The following is a 22,241-nucleotide window of genomic DNA, read 5'->3' as shown; positions in this document are numbered from 1 at the left end:
ATCAGAACTACAGGCTAGACATTGTTTATGTGGTAAATAACTATTCTAGCTGGAAATGGCAAATTTTTAATGGAATATCTCCATAGGGGTACAGAGGAACATTTCCAGCAACCATCACTCCTGTGTTCTAATGCTACATTGTGTTAGCTAATGGTGTTGAATGCGAATTGATGATTAGAAAACCCTTGTACAATTATGTTAGCACATGAATGAAAGTGTGAGTTTTCATGGAAAACATGGAATTGCCTGGGTGACCCCAAACTCCTTCCAGTAAACAAACACACAAGAGGAAATATACTGAGAGAAAAACATCTAAAAATAATAAGGTCTGTCCTGCTGCCCTTTGTTTTGAGTAAAAGGTCCATTCTGTGCCTTTCTACCATCTGTCAGGAAGCTGTGATTCATGAGGACTCAAGTAGCAGAAATACTTAACTAGCCAACAGTCTAATTAATGTTTTACTGGGGTGACATGGCTGCTGCCATACAGCTGTGGCTGCTGTAATGGGCACAACACTTCTTTTTCTCTTGAAGCTTTCAGCAAAGCTCATCTTGAATCCCAGTGAGGAGCCAATTGTCCACCTCAACGCCCCGCTGTTTGGGCTGAATGTTTGATGGGGGTGTGTGGAGGAGGAGAGGGGCAACTGGGAGGAAATGGGACAGGGGGAATATGGGCACTGGGACTGGTTTCAAATTACAAGACTGTTTCCCAAGAATGTAAGATTTAGCTTTGGCCCAGTTTACTTCTCTTGACTCGCTGTTGTTTCACAGTCTAAGAGGGTGGGTCTTTTAACAACTCATTTAGCATACCTTCTCCAGTGATTCCAGATGTGTAATTTACAGATAGCATGAGAACTGCTAGCAAATGAGTGAACAAAAGTAAAGCAAATATTCTCAAGTTGCAAATAGGAGGGGGTTTAGGTGCTTTCAGGACTGTGTGGAAGTGTGAAAGGTTTAAGTGTATCCTGTGGTGTCTCGACTACTGGGCAGCAGTTGTTGATTGATGGTCTTGCTGAGTGGTGGGGGCCTTGGGCCACTGAAGTGGATTAATATCATTAGCATAACAGTGGATGGCACTTTTGTTTCGAGTATAAATTTCTGCTCTGTGGTCCATCTCCTAAGCCTATTATAGACCTGAGTGTCACAGTCTATTGTAAGCTATCACCTTTTATTGTGAGGCGGATTACTGCTGCCGTCCAGACAGGGTTCACAGTTCAAGCAGACTTTGTAGCCCAGTGTGAAGACCAGATGAAGCAATGATGACGGATCACTAAGACACACGCACACACTAAACTAAATGTCTAATTTTTCAGCAACATTCTCTCTATATAAAACCTTGTATGTATACACAACTCTTCAAAAAGTTTGGGGTCACCCAAGCAATTTCATGTTTTCCATGAAAACTCACAGTTTTATTCATTTGCTAACATAATTGCACAAGGGTTTTCTGATCATCCATTAGCCTTTCAACACCATTAGCATTAGAACACAGGAGTGATGGTTGCTGGAAATGTTCCTCTGTACCCCTATGGAGATATTCCATTAAAAATCCGCCATTTCCAGCTAGAATAGTCATTTACCACATTAACAATGTCTAGACTGTATTTCTGATTAATTTAATGTTATCTTCATTGAAAAAAATGGTTTTCTTTTGAAATTAAGCTGACTTTTAAGTGACTCCAAAGGCAGGATGGTTGTGTGTGTATATATATATATATATATATATATATATATATATATATATATATATATATATATATATATATATATATATATATATATATATATATATATATATATATATATATATATATATATGGTATTTAAAGAATGTCCTTTAAAAAAAATCCACAACATCCCAACAAGACCCCATTATCCTCCTCCCCTCCATCTGCCTTGTTTCTTCTTCTAAGGGGTGGGGGCACAGAGGAAGGGTTAAAGTAACCAGTGGAAGATGGGGTGTAGGGCTGGGCTTTAGCAAGGGAGGAAGGGGGGTGGCTATATAAAAACTGACAGAACACAAGCAGTGCTTTATCCACCCTGTCCCGCTCTGGGTAAGAGGAAACTCTAAACTGCCGTGGTTCGACCAGCTTTGCCCTTTTCTCTTTCCCTCTCTTTTTCACTCACACCCATTGGACGTGTGCACGCTCAGGACGAGAATGGCAGCATCATCTGCACAGAGCACACACAGGCCCTGCAAAATGTTGGCTTTTGCATTGCTTCTCATCGCCTCACTCTTCAGTGGTAAGTAGAATACTTAAAAGCAAAGAGGGTTAATTCTCATGGATCGTATGACCATCTACTGGGACAGGGAGGGCCAGGGAGGGGTGGGGCTGGGGTGGAGCAGTGTTTGTTTGAATGGTCTTTGAGTTGAATCCAGGTTTTAACCCTACAACCTTTTCACTCCCTGGAATGCTAACATACTATCTCCATACTGAAAACAAATCTAGAGCATAAGACTTTATCCATTTTGAAAGGGGTTAATTAAGATGTGTTTTCCCAAGATGCTGGCAGAAAAATATTACTTTGGTGTGTATGTTGGCTAACAAAGGGATCATTTTAAAGAGACTGTTTTTCAATTGTGTGGAGGCACATCGAAGTCTTAAATGATGAGTTCAAGTAGAAATCTTTGTTTTGAACTTTTGAATTAGCAGATTTTTCTAATCGATTGTAATTTTAATATTATCTCATTGATTTTCACATTACACTTTAGTATTCAGTTTGAACTATTTGTGAACCTTCCTCTGATGCTATGTTTGCTATTTCATTGACCTGCTTCCCATGATCTTCAAGGACTCTGAGAAATGTGTCTATTTATATTTAGCTGGTTGTAATGTGAGGCCAGTGGAAGCATGCTTGAAAGAAGGGTGTGGAGTTTGTTTGTTAATGTGCACTTCAAATGTGGCTGTGCTGATGTAGTAAGAGATTCAGCGAGGCATCAAGGATATCTGATGATGTTTAACTATGCATAAAAACGACATGTGGCTCACACGGCTGGCTGTTTATAATGACCAGTATAAGAAATTCTGGAAAGGAAGACCTCATTTATTGTCTATAATAAAACAATAAAAGTTTTTACATCTTCACTGAACATGGTCATTCTTAACAAATTAATGGGTTATAGTAAATTCAAATTTAGGTTATTTGTGTCTAATGCTTTACTCGGGGATGTAAAAATCAGTAGCCTTTAGCTCAAGTCAAGACCAAGTCAAAACAGATACAGCTGAGCACTGCTTAAACCAAAACCAAATAAGGCAATGAAACCTGTATAAGTGTTTCTAAATGTCATAAAACTGCTTAAGTACTTATTTTATCTTAAAGATATAGATCAAGCTAAATTTGATACTATTCCAGTTTTACCCTACAAATTGGCTGCAGTGGCAGGAAGAAATTAAAAACATGGATCACATGGAGAAAAAATATGTATACTTTTTTAAACAGATGAGTTTGTTCAACATCCAATAGTAGCACAAACCAAGTCCAAGATGTCAGAAAAATGGAGCAGAGAATCAACAGCTATACTCTCATGTTCACTGCTCTGTGTTGTGGCTGTGAATGAATCACACACTGCTTTACTTAATTCAAACCTCCTGTCTTGTTCATGGGATGTAGCTTATGGGAATGAGATCATCGGGAGTGAGACGCAGCTACATCTGCTTTGGAAAATAAAGCTGCGCTGATTTCATTTCAACATATAGATTTTGAACCAGAGGCAGAGAAACTTTTATTTGGCTCATGAAGAAAAAAAAACTGTCTCTTGATGTGCTCTGCTAACTCGAAGCAACTCAAAACATGTGACACACTGCATCTGGACAAAATGTGTGGCAAAAAAATAAAAAACAATGGAGCATATAGCACATATTCTACAGATGGAAAACAGCAAAGAAAAAGAAGAGATTTAAGACTGACCACATTTCAATTACAGGATAAAGTATCTGTCTCTTGAGATTGATTAAAAAAAATCCTTGCTGCTCAATTATCTTGCCAACCCAAGAGATGGGAACAGGGCAAAGTTATGTAAGCATAAGAAAGGTGGTTTTATTGTACAACTTTATGCTGATGAAAACAGAACAGACACACAGATGTGCATGAGTGTACCAGTTAGCTAGACAACCTGTAGGGATGTTGTGCTAGCAAAGACTGAACAGATGATGATTAGAAACATTGAGGGAAACCCCATATTAACTGTTCTTTGAGACTTCTTTGCAAAAGTAGTGAGAGGGATGAGATGAAGCGCTTCACAGGGAATGAAAGACACTTAGACTTACTCTGTTGTCTCTTGTATGATTGAAATAGTAGTTTTGGAAATTTCAACTTAAATGTCTGTGAACTGTACTTAAAAACAATTTTCATAATAGAGTTTCAGCTCTGCCTGCGCTGTACAGTGGTTTGAGGAGGCTCTCCAGTTAAGCAATGAACCCTGCCCAACCTCGCTGCCAACCCCAGAGCATGTAATTATGGAAATCATTGTTTGTGTAGCATACATTTAAGTAACAGATGCAGCAAAGAATCACAGAAACAATGTCAACAACAGAGTACTCCTTCCTCTCATGAAGAAAGAAGCACAGAATGTGCCAAGTCAAATCCCAGTGTCAAGTGAGCCAGTGGTGGCAAGTAGACATCTGGATGTACACACAAACACACACACACACACACACACACACACTTAAACATATGCAAGATACTCATTCGCTTGGAATAGTGTTTTTCATCCTCTCCTAATAAGAGAAGGCTGCTTTTCCATTCAGCTCTCTGAGGCTTTGCCTTTGAACTTTTTCCAGCCTCTTTGCTTGTTTAAGTGTGTTCGCATACAATAAGCATTTACATGGTATCGCCAAACAAGTTACTTTATCAAACAATCCCGAAGTTGCTGGTATGCACCTCGATAAATAACACTTATGGAAAGAAAAGAGAAACAAGTCCTTGAATATCAGACACATACGGTAAAAAAAATCTTTGAATGCAAGTAATCAATGTTTCAGGAACAGAGAGAAAATCTTTAAACATCAACCAAGTGCACTCTGGTTCAATGTCTCCATGGGTTACTATGCCTGTTATTCAATACCACCCAAGGATGTGTGTGCAAGTAATTATGCTAGAAGATTTCTGACAGGTATCGAAATTCTTTGTGGACAGAATAAGTGTAGAACCTCTGGGCCATTGATGCCTCATTCTGCAACAAGATCCTCAACAGTCCTGCATAGTACCTGCACATACTCAAACCAGACAGGCTCATTCAAGGTAATGTGCAAGGCAGTGAAACTTTAGCGGGCAATTGTGAGTGTGTGAGTTGGGGAGGGGTGGGGGAGTGATATAATGCTCACAATTGAAAGCAGATGTCATGCTTCCTGATTGTGGTCCCTAGAAACAGGCATCATGCTCTCGATAAGGAGCTGCAGTGGCCCCAGGGTTGGGCTGGGCCAGCGCTGCAGCTGGGCAGCATTGGGTGAAGCAAATGCTGCATCACTGGCCTGATTGAAACCATAAGATCCAGTCGCTTTTCTGCCATGAGAGAAGAATGGCCTGGGTTCTGCTATTAATCGCTGTGACAGGAATGACCGGGGAGGCGGTACCATGGGTGCACAGCAGGGGGGTCAAGATAGTGGGGTCAGCAGACTGTTGTTTCAAAGAGGCTAGAGTTGCAGAGCATGTTTAACTCTACAGGACTGCGCTCCGATGTCACATTCCTCAGCATGCTCTCAATAAATTCAAAGTCTTGAAGAGCAGCAGGTTATTAAATCTTGAAAACACTCATTTTGAGATTACAAAACTCTGAAGGTATGATGTTTGCATTACGGTGAAATTCTGTGTTGAAATAGAGGTAATGAACAAAATTTTGTTGAGCTCTATAATTTTGACAGTATATTTAGATAATTTCAACATCTCAGCTTCAGATTAACTGCTTGAGCAACACTGGAATAAAGTAAGCTCAATTGTAATATTGTGTTTCTTCTAGAGTAGTCACACCTTCATCTCGTCCTTCTATGATACTTTAAAGATCCATGTTAGGGTGAGAGAGGGAAGCAGAGTTTGGGTGAAAAAGGAGTGATCTGGGATCAAATTACTATTCAGCTGATTCTAGAGTGATGTCAGACAGCCTCTAAAGATGTATTTTTGCAAATTTGAAGCAGGTCCAGCAGCAACAGCAGAAGAAAAATTTCATATAATGGCAGCAAAATGAGCCTTTTTCCTAATAAATTAAATTTTTATTTAATATTATTTGGTAATGGTGGAATAATTGTATGCACTGTGCAACTATGTTTACAAATAACAATTATTAAGTTACAGTTATTACGATTATTAGGTCATACTTAATTATGACTTTAAAAAGATAATTCTTTTGTGACTGATCTTATATTGCAGCTTCGATCAACCAACATGTGAGTCCCAGAATAGTGGGTGTAAAGGGATACATCTCTGCTGCTTCTTTCCACAGTCTATGCTCAATTAACACTGTGGAGTTATTCACATGTGAAAACAGATACAAAGAGAATATTTCAAGGATATAAACCCTGACCCTGATGGAAAAAAGGAAGTGATATTTCTAAAAGTTTACAGAAGCTGTCTTGGCTTGACAGACTCTCACGCACTTGGACCAGTTAGGAAATGTCCCATTTAGCTTCAAAACCAGCAGATAATGACTTTTGGTCATCCTCAAAGCTGGTAGCTTTATTTGCATTGTGGTTCCCTGCACAAAAACTACCTAACAGAGCAACCAACCCATGTTGCCTGTGGCAGAAAGGGTGGTCGTGGAACCTCAATCACTGGGACTTTGACATGGTGGTCCACTAATGTGTGTAGACCATTATCACCTCACCATGCCCCCATTACACAGAACAGGGTTTTCTTCAACAGAAGCAGGGAGAGGTCAGGGGCCCCCAGGGACATAATGCCATATTTTCAGACTTTGTCCCTCCTCAACATGTAGCACAGGACTTTCTGGAAGCCAGGCAGGGACTGGAGGCCAAAGCCACAGGGGTGTCTACTCATTGAAAACATCCAACAGCTGGCTCATGCTTCATTTATACAGACATACCGGAGAGGGTGCACACTGAACATGTGCAGTGGTTGCAGATGAATGCGTGCATTTTACTAATTTAAATGGAAAACCCTCTGTCCATTAGAGAAACAAATCTAATTGTGAAGTACTCGACTGCTATCGTTTTCAGGTTAATGTGAGAGGCACAAGAAGTGCAAATTATCGTTAGAGTTATATGTGGAACTTGTGCATGTTTAGCCAACATATACACCATGAAGCAATCTTAAGAGACTGAAGATAGGCAAAGCTTTCTAGGTCAGTGGAAGACAAAGTAGCTGCTACAATACGTATCTTGGCATGTTGCTTTAGGTTACGAGTACGAGGTGTGAAGGTTGAAGCCTAAATCTGACCTCGTTGGAGGCCTGGGATTAGTTGTGTGTGACTGGGAGAGGGTGAAGGAGACAGAGGGTTGGGAGAGGAGAGCAGGGTGTGGAGCTGAATGCTTGTCTTCTTCCAACGCCTGCCACATTCCTCCATCCAGAGTCCCAAGAGATGGGGGGTGCGGGGTGGAGCAAATCCAGACCGCAGCCGTCATTCAGAGGAATCTGGTGGGAAAATCTTCAAGAACGCATAGAAGTCAGGGCCTACGCTGAATAACATATGGAGTCTGGGCTGATTAGCTCGGTTCAATTCGTCATGTTTGTACAATGATAGCAACACACACGACTGATGACTGATATCTTGGCTGCTTTAAACATTACGCAAAAAGAAGGAATGAAAGACAACTCTGTGTGGTGATGCGAGGCTTAATGGTTGTGAGCATCACACATGTACCATATGTGTTTGTTAGAGGAGCTGTTCAATAAAGCCAGTAAGTATAATCTACAGCTGGAGCCATTGTTAAGTGGGAGTGTGAAAAGCAGAGAGAAGTGAGGAGGTGATGGATTCAGAGGTCACACTGTTAGGAAGCATGCTGACCTCACGTAGGGAGCACGGCTGCAGAAAACACCGGAGACAGCGATGTATCAATTACGGCACTAAGGTCAAGGCTAAAATCCAACCTCTAAATAACAGAAACAGCCAATTGCAGTCCCTCTTCTCTCTATAAACAGCAAAACAATACTAGCAAAACAGATGGCATTTTTGGTCATTTGGTAAAAAGCCTTACAAAAATTAAGTGTGTACCTGAAATCAGATCTATTTGAAGCTTTTAGGTATGCAGTTAAAACAATACAATAAAAGACAGCCACACAAATCCTACTGTTTCGGTCAATGTTGATCATAAGAGGCAATTATATGCAGAGGTTTCAATCCATCTGGTTTCTGGTCTGTCGGGAAAGTTTGTTAGTGTGTAATGAATGATGGCTGGTCAGAGTTTACTGGCTGTGCTGGCAGTGTTGCGAAAGAGAGAGAGAGAAGAAAAAGAGACCTTGCAATATTATGCCTGAAGCTAAACAAGCTTGTTTTGCTTTATGAAAATGTGGCAGTACAGTTTTACAAGTTAGCTTGAGGTGCTATGACATCATTAGCACAAGTCTAGTGAAACACAGTTGATATGTACAGTATGGATTTAAAAGCCCCTTTAATCCAGCAAACTCAAACATTGTGTTAAAACACTGTCAATTTTGACATGGTTATAAAAGAGGTGCAAATTAATTTCCAGTCATTCACCACAAGATCCCTACTACAAGCCCCTAGAGATGGCCCCAAACCCCAAACATATCAGCCACAGTGTAACTCTTTAGACTTTATATTTTACAACACAGGGACAGACTTCTACCTTCCAGTCCAATACAACTCACCCAATGACAGAAGGTGATCGCAGAGCTGAAACAACATGTTTCAGCTTCGGCACTCTGGCACTCCTGTGTGTCACCTCTGTATGAAAAAAAAAATTTATGACTGATCATCTCACCAATTCTGAGCCTCATCCTTTCCGGTAAAATAAACAGACAGACCACCCAGACATGGAGGAGGGTTGGCAGCTGTAGACTCCAAGTTAGGAAAAAGGTCTAAAAGTCGCATTTCGTAAGGGAAGGAGGACCCTGAACTGTTGCTGATCCACACCCACAAACTCCTAGTAGGAAACCGGCCAGCGGCAGATGGGTGCCCCTATATGAGCTGGGTTCTGCTCAAGGTTTCTCACCGTTAAAAGGAAGTTTTTTCTTGCCACTGTCGCCTTGGGGGTTCAGGCACATGGGTTCTGTAAAGCCTCTTGAGACAATCTGAATTGCAACTCGCACAATTTAAATAAAATTGAATTGAACTGAATTGAAATTAGAGACACCAAGTATAATAAGATGAAACACTAAATTTGGCAACACTCCTGCTCCATAGTGAAACCTGAAGACTTGAAGACCGGCTTTACTGTAGATTTGCCACAAGGACAGAAGCTACAAATCTGTCCAGAAGCTCTGATGTGTTTTCTCTTTCTATTAAAACAGTGACAAAGTCTAGGAGAGATAAAGTATGACAGCTGCATTGGATGGTTGCGAACACTAAACATGCCAGAGGACCTCCTTGGAGATTACTGCCCCACCTGCTAGCTCAGCACACACAGCGTTTGCTCTGTACTTGTGGCACCTGTCTGTCACAATGATTTATTGAAGGAAGTCGGTGGGCATGTGTCACTGTGCCACCACTGTGTCAATGTATGTGCCTCGCACCCAAAAACCTCATGCAGGGTCGACACATACAGAGATGACTTCCGAGGAGACAGTAGGATGTAACAAAGGGAAAAACAATCCACAAGGTAGAGCAGAATTAAGTTCCAAAGCTAAAAACGCAATAGCTCTCAATTCAATTAAGTCACTTTTTTTTTTGTGAAAATTGCACAAAATGTCCAATTTTTTTTAGTTTGAACTGTTCTGCCAAGATTCTTAGAAACACTTCACTGGTTTGTCACAGGTCCTTTGGGATGATTACATTTTTGACAAACAGCAAGGAGTATGTGGTGGTAATACAAAAATACAACAAAACAGAATTGTAATAGTGTTTTGCACTTCACTCATGGATATAACATCATTAATAAGAAAAGCACTCAGAGAGTGCAGTACTCCGCCAAGGCTGCTCAGTCATTGTATCATTTCCAATGACTGATATCTTGAAGAAATTCATGGCAGAAATCTCGGCAACATAGAATGTGATCATTTAACATAGATGTACCCACAAACAAAAGGACCTTGCGCTGAGCACAGGCATGTGTTATGCATGTGTACGTTATGTACAGATACCAAATTTTGTGATCTAAATATGTAGCAGGCAGCCGGAATTGATGGGACTCGGAAACACCCCCACAATTTAATCAATTGTTCCTTGTATCATTTCTGACAGATAAGTCCCGTTAAGTCTGCAGCGGTGGATTTGTAGTAGGATCACAACCATATGATCGCCAGCAGGCAGCTGTCGTAGTGTTCATTTATAGTCATAGCTACATGACGCTGTGCCGCTATCTCGCAATGATACAGAAATCCTTAATAAATCTGTGGATCCAGACTATAAGCTGCATCACTGCCAAAATCTAACCAGTTGGTCTTTGTGTCATTTCTGACCTTCCCTGAAAATTTCATCCAAATCCATTAGCAATATTACTCAAAAATGGACTAACAGACAAACAGACAGACGTACACCTTGTCCTTGGTGGGATAATGACAGTGACAAAATGCATTTACAGGATGTAGTCTAACTTTTCTGCCTAAAACACCAGTTTAGAACTAGTTACTACTCTGAAATGAAATACACAGATCAAAAGACGTCTAACAAAAATGTCAAGTCAACCAGTTTAAAATCACACGATATGCTCAGTTTTATCTGTCACATGCAATATATAGCATAACAATATTTAAATGTTCACAAATGTAGTAGTATATTTTCTACTAATGTGTCACAGTCACATTTGTGCAAACAGTTAAATTCATTCTTAAAGCGAAAAAGGGCATGAGTGGCAGTAAAATTTAGCTCAGGGGGTAGTACACAGCATTTAAAAGCCTGAAATCAATCACAAACTTAATCTGGGTACTGGGAAGGGAACAATATAGCAAGAGAGGGTCGAAGTAATGAGATCTGCAGAGGCAAGGCATAATGGAAGTGTTTTAAGAGTGAGGTAATGCTGTTGTTGTTAGAAAGAAGGAGATCTGGGTGAAAGGAACGAATGTCAGGTATTCTGCTTTGCCTTTCTGGATCGTACTTTTGCATTTTCACCTTAACAAATTAGAGCAACAAAGTCCTCAGGCTCATTCAGTTAGTGACTGCAGAGTGTGAAATCATATTTTATAAATCAGCACAGAAAAAAAGTCATCCAGGTTTCTACATATAATGTACAGCTGAAAGAAACCTCACAGTAGACATCCTATCAAGTGTTTGAGTTGATGTTAAAAATTATCAAGGATTTTTATCCTAAAGTCATACGGCTCCCTAAAAATGAACAATGGTGTGATGACCTATTATATAACTCCAAAATTTCAATGACATCATTACCTGGCACCTTTCAGCAGTACATTTAATCAGGGCATTCAGCAGTTTAACAGTGTTGATGGAAAAATCTTTCCTCTCGCTTTAATATATTTCAGAAATGCATTTTGTGTATTTTATTTTTGCCTAACTCAGAGTGACTCTCCGTAACCACAGAATATTTTGTAAAGCCTCAGAGTGAGAAAGATTGCATTTCAAAGTAAGTGACTTTATGATGTGATCCATGGATCTGAGCGCTTCAGTTATCTACTGCAATAAGATCCATTACCCAATCTTTCATCACTGCAGAGGTCTCTAGGGACACAAAGGAGTCATACTGCCAGCACAATGAGGAGGTCTCATGGAAGAGTTCATGCATTAAGATGATAACTGACATTAAGATAGCACACTGTTGAAAACTGCAGACCATCCAAGTAATACAGAAAGCTACTACCTCCCACTGGAACTTCAGTGATGGCTTTATTATTATCAACTTTTTTATGTTCGCTGCATAAATATATTGCGTTAATGTATGGGGGGGAGTCTATTCCAGCTGTCTTAGGGCGAAGGCAGGGGACAGGGGACTTCCTGGACAGGTCACCAGTCTTTTGCAGGGCCACACATAGAGAAAAACAATCACACTCACTTTCACACCTACGGACAATTTACAATTATCAGTTAACCTCAGCATGTTTTTGGACTGTGGGAGCAAGCCGAAGAACCCAGAGAAAACCCATGCACGCACAGGGAGAGCACAGAATGATCCCGGGAAGGCCAGGACGCAAACTGGGGATCTTCTAGCTGCAAGGCGAAAGTGCTAACCGTCAAGTCACTGTGGAGCCCATATTTATTAGAACATATGACAAAATGACAACAAGACATTCTGCCACAAAATGCCACAGACCTGGCAATCACCTGAGGAGACAGCAGGAGACACCTGGCAATCTGGTGTTGGAAAATAAAAATAGGGAAATTTCCCTCTATAACAGCTGCCTGCCGGCACTCTATCCAGATAAAGTAGAACTCGCTGATAGACGTTTTTCCTCTGTTGAAAGGAAATAACGCGATCAGAGATTGTCCACTTTGGTAAATGTGAGTTTCTTGTATGAAGTGTGACAGAGATTCCTTACTGATTTTACTATATGTCAACACATCTATGTGAATTACGACCTTTACGGTGATGTATTCTGATTTTACAGCAGGAGTCATGGCACAGGAAGATGAAGTTGCTGCAGCCACAGTGCCACCTGTAGACGCATATATACGAGGTGACATGATTCCAGTGACGACTGAAGCTCCAGGTAAGAAACAGTGACTCGCAAAAAAAATATTGTTCGAGGTTTACTTCACAAATTGATTAACCCATGTGAACAATGGGCTCACTGATGGGAGAAAGAAGCACTATTTCCCTCCTGATTTAGGGAAAAATAAGTCAATAAAAATGCCAACAAATATCTGTATGGGTGCTTTTAAAAGTACTTGCACTAAGTGAATGAACTACAACTAATAGAATTAATGTCCAGCCATGACTCTTCCAAAAAAACATCACATGCTAACCACAGGAATTCATGTGTGAACAACAACATAAGATGTAAAATCAACATTTAAAAGAAGACAAAATTCTAAATGAGGAAAAAAAATATCTACTACTGTGTTGCGAAAGCCTGATAAGGTAAATCCTATTCGCATATGTACCACAGTATATCTCCAGTTAAAGTGCAGTGAAGGCCTGAGGCTACACAGTTGTTGTTGATGAAATAACATCATTTCTTTTCAGAATGAACTATTAGTAACCTCAGATGATTTCCCAAAAAACTGTAAAACCAAACTTCAAAATGCATAAATTTTTGGCAAAGTATCTGACTTTCTTCTCCTAGTATCTAACAAACTAACCATCTAAGCTGAATTGCTGTTTCAGAGACAGAGGGCCCACAAGTTCAGATCTTGGTTTTCCCTACTATGGAATCTCTAGAGCCTACTGAACAGACTACAGCAGCCACAGCTACAGAGGCAGCAGGAAACAATGAGGATGCCGGGCCTGCAGCTCCAGCGGGAGCAACTGATGAGGGAACTGACATTAACATACAAAAGGAAAAACCTGAAATCATGGAACCAAAGACCCCAGCAATGATTCCTTCTAGAGGCGATGGTCCTGCCGACAAACCACAGGTAACAAAGGGCTGTCATTTTACTCAGTCTGTTATGAAGCACGATAAATATGCGGATGTTGTTTTGAAATATGCTAACTGTAGGGTGCATTGTGATATCTGTGGAGAGAAACATGTTACTTAACAGTAACAAGAAAATGTCACCAATAAAACAGATGATTATCATCAATATCTATATATTAATATGATCAATTTAATACCAGTAGTAGTACTGAATATTGAGACACATTTATTTGTGTATCAGATTTTCCAATAACAGTGAGACATGACCCTATTTGCAAATAATGACCATTAGTGGTTTTTGCATAGGAAAATAAGGCTGCATTGCACTGAGAACTGCCAATATACAATTCTCATTTACTTTACATCTTCACATTTGTTTGCAAATGTTATGCTCACAGACAAAGCTGGATATAAATTTGTGGGTTGTGAATTATTGATTTCAATTCCATTGCTAGTGAGACTCTGTTTTTCTTTTGTTATTCTGAGAGTGTCAAGCAAATTCATTAATAATCAAAATATGCTGTGCTGTGGGTACACATTTGGATTTCCTCGCAGGAAAACCAATAAATGATGGAAAGTCAATCATAGTAAAATCTTTGAAAGGCCACTTTTTAATGTTTTGAAGACAGGTTTAAAACCACACCACAGCACTGACACTGCATGACATCTACTTGAAAACAGACAGTGGCAAAGTCTCAGTATTGTTATTATTAGATTCCAGTGTGCCATTTGACATAGTTGACCACAACTTATTATTAGACAGACTGAAGTACTGGGTGGGACTCTCTGGTACACTGCTAAACTGGTTAGAATGGTATTTGAAGGGCAGAGAGTACTTTGTGTAAGTAAATACACATCTGAGCATACAGAAATAACATGTGGAGTTCCTCAAGGCTCCATTCGTAGGCCTTTTTTGTTCAATGGTAACATGAACAAAAGTCAGTCTGACAGATTCAGGACACTGGTGCTAGAGTCCTGACTAAGGCCATTTCAGTGGACCACATCACTTCAGTTAAGGGCTTTTTACATTGGCTTCCTGTCTTCAAAATTCTATTACTGGTTCAAAAAGCATTGAATCTTTTAGGACCAACATGCATTACAAATCTGCTGCTTCATTAAGAACCAAGAAGACACCTCAAGCCATCTTATTACTGGAGAAACAGCATTTAGTTTTCAGGCTCCACATATCTGGAATAAATCTCAACTTAAAGATCAGTTCCACCTCACATTACATTAAGTTAAACTTGCAACAATGTATTCATACCTTGCATTGCACTATAACTTTTAATATCCCATTTAATCCGATTTATACTATTTCAGCTTTAGATTACCCCTTTAAATCCTATTTATGTGTCCTTTATATTGGCTTGTGTTTCCTGTAAAAGGCATCCTTTCTTGATGCCTTTTATGCTTTATGCAAAGCACTTTGAAATGTCTTGTTTTTGAGATGTGCTATATGACTACAAAACATGCTTTGTTTTGCCTTAGCTTGCTGTAAATAGTTTTAAATAGAATAAATGCATAAAATGAAGGAACATGTCCTTAATAGAAGATGCAACTCAGGTATTCAGCGTAAAAAGTCTGCTGAACTGCATAAATCCTGTACTTTATCACATTGAAGGCTGTGGCCACAAACCTAGTAATTCTGCACAGGTTGGCTTATGCCATACAGCAGTCAGGAGAATGGTCAGAAGGGGATGTCCCAGGTAAATTAAGGTGTTTTGGTTTCTCTTCTCAGCCAGTGCCAGCGCAGGATGATGTCATCTGTGTGACCAAAGAGGCTGTCCAGGACAAAAATGCTGTCAATCTGAAACTCAAGGCAACATCCAATTGCGTAAGTTATGAGAATATCACCTTCTGTCTGCTTCTTATATATATGCTGACATGTAATTTAGAATAAAAATGTTTTTAAGGCGAAACATAGAGAAAGATGCTCTAAAGTGATATTGCAGATATGATGCAGCAGACATGAAATCAAAGAATCTTAAAAAGGACCATATCATCTAACAGGAGTTGAAAATATTTCCACACATTCACAAAACAACCGCTAGAAAGTAAAACAGTCAATTACTTGGTTTGCTCAACATTCCCAGTGTCCTATCAGCTTCTTAAGCATGAACTCAGCAAGAAATTCTCCTAATTTAAGCTACACTAACTTAAATGAGGGCAGCAAATTAATGAAGCCAGAGAAAAACTGTGTCCATCCATCCTTATCGGTGTCTACTTCTTAGGTGGGAAGGAAAGTCAAAGAGATTTCTGTTGCATGTAACCCAGAGTATGAATTGCAGTGTGAGGGGAGCACAATGGGTGGGCTCAAAGCTGCTGTAGAATGTATAATGTATAAAGGCCTGAAGCAGCAGCATCAGCGTGTGTGTGTGTGTGTGTGTGTGTGTGTGTGTGTGTGTGTTTTTAGAAATATAAACTCTCCAGTGTCTCAGGGTAACATCTTTGAGGTCTACAGAAGCTTCTATGTGGAGGTCTGAGACCCACAAGATTGCAGGTCGCCACAGCTCTCATAAATCCTGAGGAGTAGATGTATCATTTAAACAATGTACAAACAGCTGTAACCCAAACACAGCACAGGTTCTTGCACACAATGACATCAACTAAATACATCATCTTTCCTTTATCTTTTCTAAGGAACGTTATTTTGTTTTATCTGAGAGGCATTTTGTAAATTTAACAGCTACAAATGCCTGTGTAAAATGATCAAAGTTTGGCGGTGTAATTGATATTCACATAGGTTTATAAAGGACTAAACTGAGACCTGAAATGAACCCTGCTTCATATCAGGGAATCAGCTTTGCTCAAGAGCAAAGACTAAAACAGTCCAGAGGCACTGGTCCCTCTGTTATTTAAATAGGAAATTATTTCAGTAATGGTATGTGGAATTCTTAATATACTACCCACATATATACGCACGCACACACACACACACACACACACACACACACACACACACACACACACACACACACACCCACACACACACACACACACACACATATATATATATATACACACACACACACACATTATTTCTGCACCAATAAATCAGGTTTGGATTGGAGATGCCTCATTTCAAGCTATGTGATGGAAATGCTCACCTAGTTTATGCGAAACTATTTTGGTGCTGTGGCATCGAAATGTAATCACAATCCAGATATCTGACAAACTTCTGGCACTGTGTCCTGCCCATAAATACACAGTCTTGTAAGAATGCCATCTGTACAGTCTTGAACTGGGATCAAGGGCTCCTAGAGTGTGGTAGTTTCTGATGTTTGGATCAGATGACATGAAGGAAAAGGTAGCAGGGAGGGCTGAGATAACCCTGATTGGTTTCAGAAAAAGAAAGATGAAGCGACTGAAGGTGAAGGGATTAGAGGAGAGGAAGGTTGAAGGCAATACTGAAGCAATTTGGACTTTAATTAAACTATACACACATATATATATGGTCTCTTTGCAGGAAGACACAAAAGTGAAGATTGTAAGTGTTCTGCAGGAGTTGTGTGGTGAAGACTGTAAACTTGAGATCTACCAAGAAGACGACTCAGATGAAATCCTTGTGTCTGGGAAGTATGTTGAAGGTCAGTAGCATTTTAGTGGTAATTAATATGATAAAAGTGCTCAGTGCTACACCCCATATGCCTGTAGGTTATATCCAGTGTTTCAGCCTCTGATGAGCAGCCTTCTTTTTAGATTGCTTTTTAATTTTATTTTTAGTTCCTGTTAAACCCACATTAATATCATTTCTATTGTTGCAAACTTTAAAAACTGCGACTTTATGCTGGATGATCTTTTTCACCGCTGTAGCACCTTGTAGTAATTAAAACAAACTTTTTTTTATATATTTGCAGATGATGTTGCAGGCATGGCCAACAAGTTCAACAATGACAACATTAAAGATAAGGTAAAATGCCATTTCAGATATATTGCATAAAGATTCACACATCTATATCTATTTTGTCCTTATAATCATGCTTTTCAGAATATCTTGAGTTCAGTTGGATACAGTGGAGTCATGATTAGGTGCATGACTGCCACTCTCCAAACTGCCCATGTTGAGCCAACATTGGAAATCGCACAATGAACCATGAAGAGTCTGTAAAACAGACATCCTATAAGTTGCACTGACTCAGCCAGCTAAATTTTCTGGTTGACTCACAATCAAGTTTGATGGGAAAATACACTGGGGAGAAGAAAAACACTCCCAGAGTTTGCAGATTTTTTCAAAGGCTTCAAGCTGCCAGGCTGACTGTCAGTGTGACAAACAAAAAGCCCACAAACAAACCACTTGTCAGCTGCAAAACATTTTTTCTAATACCTAGGGAACAATATCGGGTTATGGGTGTGCCTGTCACACCCAGCTGTCTGTTTGTGTTCAACATCCCCTACATTTCCCTCCCTATTCCACCATATGCTGAGTGACCTTATTAGCTATTTATCAGTTTTGAGACACATTCACTCTTCATTATTCTGTCTATAGTCTGCTTACTGGCATCTTTTTGGTTTTGACTCTGCCTTGAAGCATACTGATATACTACCAATACTGTAGGTACATTTCCGTAAACAAACGATATTTGGGTGGGGTTGCTTTTCCCTCCTGCTTTCAGTTACATTATATGAGACCACAGTGACTGGAGAGTGAAGGTCTTCTTGTGTCGGCAAAACAACTACACAACATTCACAAACTCAAAACACAATGCATCATTTCTTCATGGAGGTCCTTTTCAGTCAGTTCAGAAATATCATAAATTTGACTTGGTTTACAGCACACAAAAACTTGATTTTGTTCTCATTTTTGTCATCAGACTGACGTGGAGGAGGCCGTTCCTCGCTGGGGCAGGAACTCTAAGTTGGTGCTGGTTTCCCTGCTGCTGACTGGCCTGTTGCTGGCTGCACTGCTGGTAGCTGGTTATTACTTCAAGACGCATCGCAAGAACTCCAAAGGAGTCAGACTGGTGAGTCAGTTAGAGATATCACTACGTTTAGGCTAAAAAAAACTAAAAATCTGTGGTTGTAAAAACTTGAGGAAGCAGCAAAGCATACAAGTTTCTTTTTAAGGGCATTCCTTAAGTGAGATATTAGACAAACATACACTACCGTTCAAAGGTTTGGGGTCACTTACAAATGTCCTTATTTCTGAAAGAAAAGTAATTTTTTCAATGAAGACAACATTAATCAGAAATACAGTCTAGACATTGTTAATGTGGTAAATGACTATTCTAGCTGGAAACAACTGATTTATCATGGGATATCGGAGTACAGAGGCCCATATCCAGCAACCATCACTCTTGTGTTCTAATGCTACATTGTGTTAGCTAATGGAGTTGAAAGGCTAATTGATGATTAGAAAACCCTTGTGCAATTATGTTAGCACATGAATAAAAGTGAGAGTTTTCATGGAAAACATGAAATTGCCTGGGTGACCCCAAACTTTTGAACGGTAGTGTATACTGACCAAGACCCTGGCTACGTTAATACACAGTTCATCTGGAAAAGACCTGGCAAACACTTGTACTGCCCTAACATGAGGTATTGTGGCCCCTCCAGATCCAGTTCACTGAGGAAATTGTACACAGTGACTGTTTATTTGAGCTAAAAGAAAAAAGGAAAAAAACCTACACATGGATTTGTGGTCAGATGTATGGTTATCCTGCAGTCAATCCCCTACTCAAGGGAGGAGATGCCTGCCTCGTATGTCTAATAACTTAAAGCAGCATTAGGTCCTTTATGCTGTTTCTACTTGAACCCCTTTGCCAAGAAGCCACACATGGTTTTAGTTTTTTGATGAAAGTTCATGACATCATTTTTTAAAGCATTTACATATGCTGACACACCCATGAGATGGTGTGGAGTATTTTATTTGTATTTAAATACAGTTAGTCGTGTTCATCGAATATCATCTAGAAAGTCCTTGCTGACAGACGAGGCAACCTCACCAAACTTTGCTCACTTTCACAACCAAAGAGTTCAAACTGTTTTTTCTACTAGAAGCACAGTAAACCAACAAGTGTGCCTGCATATTGTTAAAGTTCCGACAGTAAAATTACCAACATCCTACTGAGTGCACACACAGCTGCAGCCCGTAAACCTCATTAACAAAGAATGCATTTGTTTATTTTTTAAACAACACCCACCAAAACAAATTCATTTTCAATTACGCACTTTCTTGCTAGCTGGCCAGTCGTATTTAAACATGAAAAACCTATCTAGTCTGTGTTAAACCTCTCCCAATCCAATATGAGCTCTAAACTAAAATCTTGGCTCTGTGCTCTCCTTAGGCCGAGTCTTTCCAGGTGGATGAGGAGAACCAGGCAAATACCCTGGTGTCTGTGGCACCTCTACCCCAGGAGCCCCTTGACAAGCCCACCGTCAATGGAGAGTCTCCACCAGAAAATGGGACCACCCCCACCCCTACCCCCACCACTAATGGACACTCTGTCACTCAGACCCCAGTGGCTGACACGGAGATGTGAATCATGACACCCTCGACCTCCAAGCTCCTGTTCTACCAAGCATCCACTACCCATTCTCCCCCTCTCTGCTTCCACAGTGTCAAAAACACTAAGATGAATCCAAGATGAATCTGTCACATGCATCCTCCTTCCCTCCTCCCATCCTCCCCCTGCTGCTCTGCAGATGATGACAACAATGAAGCCCATGCTGACAATATGATGACAATGATGACAGTGCCTGTAATGTGAAAAGTTTGGGAACACTTACCTTTTGCTGGTGTCAAGTGGAGCCTATATACGCTGTTTGGGACTGAGACCGGCTGACAGGGATTTGTTAGCTGTTCCAACATCAGTCAAGTTGTAACAATCTTTGTAGAATCATCAAATAATGCCAAATATGTTTCAGTTGATCCCTGAAGAAGAATCAGAGAATGCTCTGTTATTTCTATCCACAACTGTGGGGCAATGAAGCCAATGAAGCTAATGAAGCTAGGCAGTTGAATGTTGACTAGCTTTTGTACTGTTATAAAAAGGACTGACATTCATTGCTTTCTTTTTTTTGTTTGTATGCCTCTGCATTTGCATAAAGTGAATGAAAGAGATGCATCAAGTTTGAATTTATTGGAAGTTGGTTACTTTTTCACATGCATAACTGTCAAACTGTAATTACTAAAAGAAACTGCCATATTTGCTTGGTATCATTGCTGGCACTCTTCACAGAAACCAGAAGATCTGCTGACAAAGAATTCACTTACAAGATAGTGAAATGAAAGAAACAAGCAGTGTCTCGGGTTTAACTAAGGAATGAAACTACCAAGCATTTTATAATGTGTCAGCTGAAAACTATGTAGTTGCCTCAATGCTTTCAATTCTAGCCTACTGAACAACTACACCTCTGTTCGATGTTTGATTGGATCGGGTTGCAAAGAACATTTCTATTTTTCTGTTGTTTTTTAAAAATATTTTGTACAGGTTTTTTTGTTTGTTGTTTTTCTTTTAACAATTGCAAATTTTCCAACTTTTACCACTGTCTTATGGAATGGTATATCAAAAAAAACAAACAAGCAAGAAAAACAACTCTGCCATGAAATTCCTTCATATCACACAGCAGGTTCAGCATTCCCAAGACTGCCGTTATGTCCTTGTTGATATAAAACATTTTGGTTTTTTTACATCAGTGGTACACGTCTTGCTTCTCTTTTAAACATCTGGCAGCTTTCATAATGTACTTCAAGTGTAAATAAGCTTGCTTTCTGTTAGTCGTACCTGTACCCGATTCATAAACTGTGACTATCTTGTTAACCAGGTTGTCTTCAGCTTACTTGTGCTGTGCTTACTTAATTCATGTACAGAAACATTTAATACATTAGAAATCAAACAGTTGCTCTAGTAAAATACTACTTTTTCCAAATATTTTGCTTTTCTCAAGAAACCAATCAAAAACCAATGCAAGGACATTACACTGACCTACCTTCAGTTAATGGAGATTTACCCTAACCATAACTCTGACTGAAACTAATCTAACCCAAACCTTAAACCAAGTCCTTTCTCTAACATTTAATCGTATGGCAGCTTGTTTTTGTGCTCAAATGGAAAAAGACTCCTCACAATGTGACTGTGTAAACAGATTTTTGTCTCCACAATATGAGCACTAAAACATGTGTACATATTTCTCTCTAGAAAATGTTGTACTGAGTATTAGCTTAAGGACTTGCATACAAATGCAGCTGTGTGTAGCATAAACAAGCGGTGGATTAACATAGTGGTTCAACTGTGAATGGTACAACAGAGTGTGGGACTGTAGCTGTACAGTATATGAAAAACCTGTGGCTCGTGAAGTTAACCCAGCCACTAAGCTAAGTTTTAAAGCAGTGTTTTTGTGCAAAAGCGACATACATCCAGACCAGGTTTAGATAGACCTCCACCTACTGGATGTGCATCGATGAAACAGGAGCAAAGCAACCTCAGAGCACCAGTGACATGGTACAGAATCTGTTGTCCACATTTTAAATATATTGTAGTAAAGTAGCAACCCCAAGCAGCAAAATAAAAGAAACTACTACCATTCAAAGGTTTGGGGTCACTTGGAAACGTCCTTAGTTCTGAAAGAAAACCAGTGAGTTTTTTTTCAATAAAGATAACATTAAAATAATCAGAAATACAGTCTAGACATTGTTAATGTGGTAA

At 39.7% G+C, this 22,241-nt stretch overlaps 1 protein-coding gene across 2 annotated transcripts; it reads left to right on the top strand.

Annotated features, from left to right (window-relative positions):
• Window positions 1-2,023: 2,023 nt before the first annotated feature.
• Window positions 2,024-21,356, top strand: si:ch211-286o17.1 (hematopoietic progenitor cell antigen CD34). 2 transcript variants are annotated; one of them, XM_035945793.2, is made up of 8 exons: window positions 2,024-2,241; window positions 12,625-12,726; window positions 13,398-13,594; window positions 15,335-15,430; window positions 17,063-17,183; window positions 17,454-17,506; window positions 18,408-18,557; window positions 19,881-21,356. In XM_035945793.2, exons 1-8 carry the CDS (start codon window positions 2,157-2,159, stop codon window positions 20,073-20,075), a joined length of 999 nt encoding a protein of 332 aa, XP_035801686.1. In that variant the 5' UTR covers window positions 2,024-2,156; the 3' UTR covers window positions 20,076-21,356. The 2 variants fall into 2 exon arrangements, with proteins under 2 accessions (XP_035801686.1, XP_023120716.1); XM_023264948.3 differs by having other exon boundaries at window positions 2,025-2,241; window positions 13,344-13,594.
• Window positions 21,357-22,241: the final 885 nt, after the last annotated feature.

The sequence above is a fragment of the Amphiprion ocellaris genome, chromosome 5 (genome assembly GCF_022539595.1).
Source record: "Amphiprion ocellaris isolate individual 3 ecotype Okinawa chromosome 5, ASM2253959v1, whole genome shotgun sequence".
Classification (NCBI taxonomy): Eukaryota; Metazoa; Chordata; class Actinopteri; family Pomacentridae; genus Amphiprion; species Amphiprion ocellaris.
Note: the sequence above shows the minus strand (reverse complement) of the source record. Positions and strands in the feature narration are given on the sequence as shown.